The sequence below is a fragment of the Pogona vitticeps genome, chromosome 14, assembly GCF_051106095.1.
Source record: "Pogona vitticeps strain Pit_001003342236 chromosome 14, PviZW2.1, whole genome shotgun sequence".
NCBI classification, from domain to species: Eukaryota; Metazoa; Chordata; class Lepidosauria; order Squamata; family Agamidae; genus Pogona; species Pogona vitticeps.
The window spans coordinates 872,190-878,548 of NC_135796.1; the positions used below are offsets into that span (position 1 = coordinate 872,190).

At 49.9% G+C, this 6,359-nt stretch overlaps 1 protein-coding gene across 1 annotated transcript; it reads left to right on the plus strand.

Moving 5' to 3' along the window:
* Nucleotides 1–984: 984 nt before the first annotated feature.
* Nucleotides 985–5,628, plus strand: C14H12orf43 (chromosome 14 C12orf43 homolog). The gene is made up of 6 exons (XM_020799127.3): nucleotides 985–1,159; nucleotides 1,955–2,000; nucleotides 2,890–2,988; nucleotides 3,285–3,358; nucleotides 3,885–3,978; nucleotides 4,499–5,628. The coding sequence occupies exons 1-6, from the start codon at nucleotides 1,012–1,014 to the stop codon at nucleotides 4,869–4,871; spliced, it is 834 nt and encodes a 277-aa protein (XP_020654786.3). The 5' UTR covers nucleotides 985–1,011; the 3' UTR covers nucleotides 4,872–5,628.
* Nucleotides 5,629–6,359: the final 731 nt, after the last annotated feature.

Consider the following 6,359-nt stretch of genomic DNA (forward strand, 5'->3'; position numbering starts at 1 on the left):
GCTGGTTAGGCAATTAGGTAGAGAAGGTGGTGATGATACAGCAAGAGAAGAAAAGAAGCATGTACTGAGAGGACTGTGGGTGAATTGCTTGTGCATCTGAGAAACCTCTGTTATTATTCCATCTGCTTCACTTCAATAAATAAGTTCTTTTTCTGTTCCCAAGTGTTCTGACAAACATCCTTTATATTGTGGATTGAGGAAATCCACGGGTGGCAGCGAGAGGAGAACGCGACGTGTGACAGAAGGACACGCAGGGGCCACGAGGGCGAACGCCACAAGGACGCCTATATATTTTATACTGTATTTATACATACTGACACACACACGCTCCATAACCCTCATTTCGTTTCGTTTAGTTGTTTAGTCGTGTCCAACTCTTCGTGACCCCGTGGACCAGAGCACGCCAGGCCCTCCTGTCTTCCACCGCCTCCTGGAGTTGTGTCAAATTCATTCTGGTAGCTTCGATGACACTGTTCAACCATCTCGTCCTCGGTCGTCCCCTTCTCCTCTTGCCTTCACTCTTTCCCAACATCAAGGTCTTTTCTAAGGAGTCTTCTCTTCTGATGAGATGGCCAAAGTATTGGAGTCTCAGCTTCAGGATCTGTCCTTCCAGTGATCACTCAGGCTTGATTTCCTTTAGAACTGATAGGTTTGTTCTCCTTGCAGTCCAGGGGATTCTCAAGAGCCTCCTCCAGCACCACAATTCAAAGGCATCAATTCTTAGGTGGTCTGCTTTCTTTATGGTCCAGCTCTGGCTTCCATACATCACAACATAACCCTAGACATCTATATATGCATTCATTGCCTCTTAGAAGGGGCTTTGGGGGGGGGGAATCACAACTCCCAGCATCCCCTCTTCCCCCCCCCCCCCCGCCACCAGCAGAGCTCCTGAACGCCGCTTGGCTCCGGGACGGTGGGGGGGGGGTTGTGTGTCCCGTGCTAGATTCAAGGGACCCGCGAAACGCGGACTACAATCCCCAGGATGCTCTGCGGGCGGAGGAGGCGACCGACATGGCGGCGCCCAGAAGCCGCACGAGCAGCAGCAGCAGCAGCGGCGGGAGCGGCGAGGAGGAAGGGGAGGAAGCCTTGGCTCGCCTCCGGGAGGCGGCTTGGGACCCGGCGCGGCCATCGGGGGCCGCCCTGCTGAGCCCCACCGCCGGTAGGGAGGGGAGGGGAGGGGAGGAAGGAAGCGGAGCAGCCTCTGCAGCCCCAGCCTTGCCTGGAAGCCCTCCCTGCACGGGACTCCTGCTCCCTTCCTGGGGCCGGGGGGGGTCGGTAGGGGGGGATCCTGCCCCCATGGAGCCGTGCAGGGCTACATAGTTGTTGCAGAGGCTCGGGACTGGCTCTTGAGGAGGAGACAGGGTGCTTCCCTGCCAAGGGTGGCGTCAGGGTTTTCCCCCTCAGATCCTCTCCCACCTCCACCCCCTCCGACTCGGGGACTGCTCGACGGAGCGACTTTTCTGAGCTGCAAAAGCAAAGGGGGGGATTAAAAAAAAAGGCGATCAGGTCGAGTAAAATTCCACAAAACTCTGCAAGCCTTGGAGTTCTCCAGAACGCTTCTCCAGCCAGGCGAAGCGTTCTGGAGAACTCAGAAGCCTGCAGGGTTCCGTGGAGTCTTCTGTCCCTCCTGGCAAAGGTATCGCCCGCCTGCGGGTGTTGGTGTTTTATCTTGTTCCAAGGTGGGGATAAAATCAGGCCACTAACAGGTGCATGGGTCCTCAAAATATAAAAATGCTTTTGCTTTTGTATGGTGGTTTTTGTCAGTGGAAATACAGGCAATCAGCTAAAACAAGCATGGTTGTTCAATGGATGTAGTTTTATCTACCAGAATAATTCACAAGATCCTCAGTGAAGAGCAAGTTTACCTTTACAAATAGGCACAAATAAATTAGATTTAACCATACTTCCATCTTGGGGGCAATTTCTAAATTTGTTTTTCTTTTATTTTTGGAAGGTATCTGTCAGAGGAGCAAAGTTTTATCTGCTGCATCGAACATCAGGTATCTTTTGCTTTAAAAATTAATTAAACGTCTGCATCCTCATCAGAGCTCTTAGAAGGGGACAACTTATTCGGCATTTTCATAAGTATCCTGTATCACAGCACTCCTGGAATTGTATTAGAGATGCAACCTTCTCTGGCGATTCTGTCCTTTACAACTTTATAAATCACATTCCTAGTTAGCTGATGTTTCACTAAACTGAATACACCCCCCAAACAACACACCCAACGATACCAGAATTGTATTATGGTTTACTTAATCTATATCTCTAGAAAGGCACAGTTTCAGAGCGGCTCATAACATTACTAAAAAAAAGATACAAGTAAAAACATACGTCATAATACTGAACCCATTTGAATAAATGCACATATTAAAACATCCAAGCAACTGAGAAGCACATTCCCATAAAGAATAGGCCCCCCAGTGCCCCCACCCCCCCCCCCAGTTAAAAGCCCCTTCTTTTGCTCTAAGGCAGTTGCCTTATGTCAGAAGTCCTAAAAATGTTTACACTGCAGTCCTGTGCTGATAATAAGTCCCCGTAGAGTTCAGAGGGTTTATCTCCCAGGTTGGAGTGGATTTCAGTGGATAAACAGCTCTGCTGTTTCAGGGGTCCTCTCCTTCTAAGATTCAGGGAGTTAAAAGACTCTTGCTTAAGCCTCCATATCTTTTATTGATCAGACTGCATTGCTGGTGATGCCTTTAAAGCAGGCGTGCCTCCGATCAGTCCACTGCAACTCTGCTGACACATCACCACAATAAGTGGGGTGACCTCTTTTTTTAACTGCACCAATCAATGTCTTACGTTGGTACAGTGAGATCTTATTCCCTGGTTTTTAGGGCAAGGATGACGGATTACTAATGAGCGTTTGTTCTCTTTCACCATAAACAGAACGAAGATCCAAGACCAGGGTCAGGATGCAAATGAGCTGCAGACCACCCCAGGGTTCCGGGCACACGTTGCAAAAAAATTAGAAGCCCTCTTGGACAGGTAGTAACTTTCTTCTTTCCAACAGAAAAGTTACAACCCTGTTGTGAATTGCAATCCACAAAGGCTTACGCTGAGATATTTCAGTTATTTTTAAAGGTGTCACATTATACTGTGTATACTGTATGTGGTATTTTTTGTTTCTACCCCAAAAGGAGTGATGTTATCCCTTGTTAGGTTTACAGTCGTGGTGTTACATGTTTATATATTAGTCATGGAGGGAAAATGGAATTCATTCCAAGTAGGTACGTAGTTATTTTACTTAGTTTCCTGCAAACTCTAATGGCTCTTTCTTTTAGTTCAATCGCTACCTTGGAGCGTCCACTACAGACTCGCCAGAAAAATCTGAAAGCCCCGGAGACGGAAGATGACGGTGAGTTCCCCCAACAGCGTCTGTTGACCAGATGGCCCGGACTGCTGTCTTGGTTTGTATACTGAAACCGATGTGCAAGGAACTCGGGGGGGGGTTTCGAAGGAGGACCCTGAGAGCCAAAGGCCGGGGCCCAGCCTTGAGGGCGGCCTGCACAAACCTCACGGGGTCCCTCTCTTCTGCTGCAGAAGGACAGCAGCGTGTGAAATGTCGGGTCCTCCGACTCGCTGGTGCTGGGAAGCCTACGGAGCACTGACACCCAGATCTTGTGGAACTTGACCCTTCCGGTGGGCCAGGAGAAATCTGGGAGTTTCCCTTAGGAAAGCCACTTCTCTGAGCCCTGGCCAGCCACGCTTCCTGCCCCTTGGCTGGTCAGCAAAGCCCAGTAGCTTGCCTCTCGAGCCTCCAGCTCCAGAAACTTGGTCTTGGAACCTCCGGGCTGGATGATACACGTCCCTAGGTCGGGGTTGCTACCCGTCTGGCCTCTCCCCTAAGATCTCCCCCTTTTTCTTTTCTTCCGACACCCTAGGCTTCCGCCTTTTTTCCTCATCTCTCCCCGGAGACTGTGGGAGCCCAGAACCTTTGCCCACAGGAAGGAGACGCCCTCGGCCTTCCAGCTCCAGGTGAGATCTTGTTCTGTCGTCTCTGCTAGACAGGCTGGTTTATGTTACGGCCCGTCCTAGGAAGAGGCCTGGCGGGGAAACCTATTTTAATTTTGCACATAGCGTATATAGTCTGTCCTGTTATTATATACCAATCCGACATTTTGAGATTTAAATATCCTTAAATGCATATTTATGGAAGCAATTTCAGGAGGCCACCGTGTCATTCTGTCTCCACCATTATATCCCATGGAGAAGTGGATTTCGATCCACAAAACCTCACACTGAAACAGTTTATTAAGGTGCCACAATATTGTATCCTTGTCCCCCTTTTATTTTGCCAAAGTATACATGAAGTCGAATGCTAGCCTTGCAATGTGGCTTGGTATTTAAAAAAAGAAAATTAAATGTCTGCTTAGCACATCTGGAAGTCTTCCCATTGTTCAAACTATGTAACGTTGAACAACACCATTGCCCTGTAGCAGAAGCGTCCGTGTTTTGGTGCCCTCCAGTCACCCTTCCTTCCCTCCTTCACTTGTAGCTCTTCTAGTGAGCTGGACAGCAACCAGGAATGGCAGAGGTTTCGGGAAGCGGCCGTAAGCGTGGCCGACATCTTGCAGCAGAGCGGCCTGCCAGGGGTACTCCCAGGTTCCAGCCAGGACCTCGGTGGCCAGACTGACGAGCTCAGTGGGAAGAAAATCAAGAAGAAAAAGAAGAAGAAGAAAAAGAAGCAAGGGGGAGTGAAAGGGGAAGAAGAGGGTAGCGGGGAAAAGGGGACTGTAGAAACAGCCTGTAGCCCCTGCAATGGGATGGACAAGAGAGAAGAGCATGCAGAGATAGTGAAAAAGAAGAAGAAGAAAAAGAAGAAGAAGAAGAAGAAAAAGAAGAAGCCAGCAGAAGCCAGGACTGAATGATGCTCTCACAGCTATTTGGGGTCAGCGGGAGTTACTGGAAGAGCTTTGGACCATGACTTCCGTGTCAGAAGAAATCCAGAGGTCAAACTTTGTATTTTGCTGGCTGCAGAGATTGACAGTTTGGTTTGGTGGTTCTCCTCCCGGAAGCCCCCCCCCCTTTCACAAAGAGCAGCTCTCCTGCTTGGAAGCCACATATGCCTCGTGCAGGGAGGCTGCCCTCAGGAAAGGTCGGAGAGGATGGATCAAAAGTCCCCCTGAAGGATGACGGTCTTGGAGTCCCGTTGTTTTAAGACCAGAACAGGCCGGCCCAGTGGGTGATCGGCTGAGCTGCCCGCCAGCTGTGGAGGGTGGCCTGTCGGGTCCCCATGAGAGCAGCCAGCTGTCCCTCCCCAGCCTGCCAGGGCTGTCCCGGGCAAGCCACAACACCAGGCCCTCTTCTTGTGGCCGTAGTTGTCTCTGTGAGAAAATTGTGTGGGCTGAACCTGGGTCTTTCTCCTTATCTGGCAGCCAGCAGGTGCTCAGCCGACGGAGAAGACACCGACTTCTGGGGACTCATCATCCCCCCTTCCTTGTCAGGGAACAGACCCTCCAGGCTTTGTGGGCAGCCGGATTCTCAGGGAGGGGGTGCTCTGGTGCCCTGGCACGGCTGTGTTGTGACTCTGAGCAGTTAAAAACAATCCTGTGTTCCAGAGTTACCTCTGTGCTGTGTCTTTCCCATTCCAAAATTTATTTTTTTAATCATAAAATTTAATCTATCTGTGCTGGCCTCTCTCGATCTTCTTAAATGCAGAGGCAAATCCCTCTTTCTTTTTGCTTTCCTGGCCCCTTGCTGAACAGACACATATGGGGCAATGGGGGGGGGACATATAGGCGGTCGGTTTACTTGCTCATAGGAGGTTTGCTTGGCACTTGAGAAAATGAACTCCTTAAAGTCTGGTAAAACAAGTTACCTACCCTTAGGGAGATGCGGGGAGAACATGTGTCCAAAATTAAAAACAAAAGCAAATCTGTTTGGCCATAAAACAAACTCTCAAACCCAGGCCTGTCTTCCATCTTTATTGGGCCACCTGAAAAAGCACAGAGAGGTGAGTCTTGGGGTGCAGGAGGCAGCTGGCCTAAATCCAGCATCACCCTGAGAGAATTTCCTGCCTTCTGTAGATCCCTCCACTCTTGTGGTGCATTTGTAAAACTGCAGCCCTGCAGTCAAGACTCTGCTCATGACCTGGGTTCAATCCCAGGTAGCTGGCTCAAGGTTGACTCAGCCTTCCATCCTTCTGAGGTCGGTCAACTGAGGACCCAGCTGGGTGGGATGGGGCAGGGCCATGTGTCGCCTACATCATTAAATGGCAAACCACCCAGCGAGGTGTTTAAGCAACTATGGGGCAGTATCTAAGCAGCAGATTTTGCTTTGCTTTTTCCAGGGAAGGCTGTAATGGGAAGGAGAGGCACTGTTCCACCAGGAAAAAAAATCTAGTAAAAGATACCGGC

Bases quoted from the DNA above. Each gene is read 5' to 3' on its own strand.
- C14H12orf43 (XM_020799127.3), top strand. From the start codon at position 1,012: ATGGCGGCGCCCAGAAGCCGCACGAGCAGCAGCAGCAGCAGCGGCGGG. The intron at 2,001-2,889 runs GTATCTTTTGCT...CACCATAAACAG, and splicing joins TCTGCTGCATCGAACATCAG to AACGAAGATCCAAGACCAGG. The intron at 3,359-3,884 runs GTGAGTTCCCCC...CCGACACCCTAG, and splicing joins CCCGGAGACGGAAGATGACG to GCTTCCGCCTTTTTTCCTCA.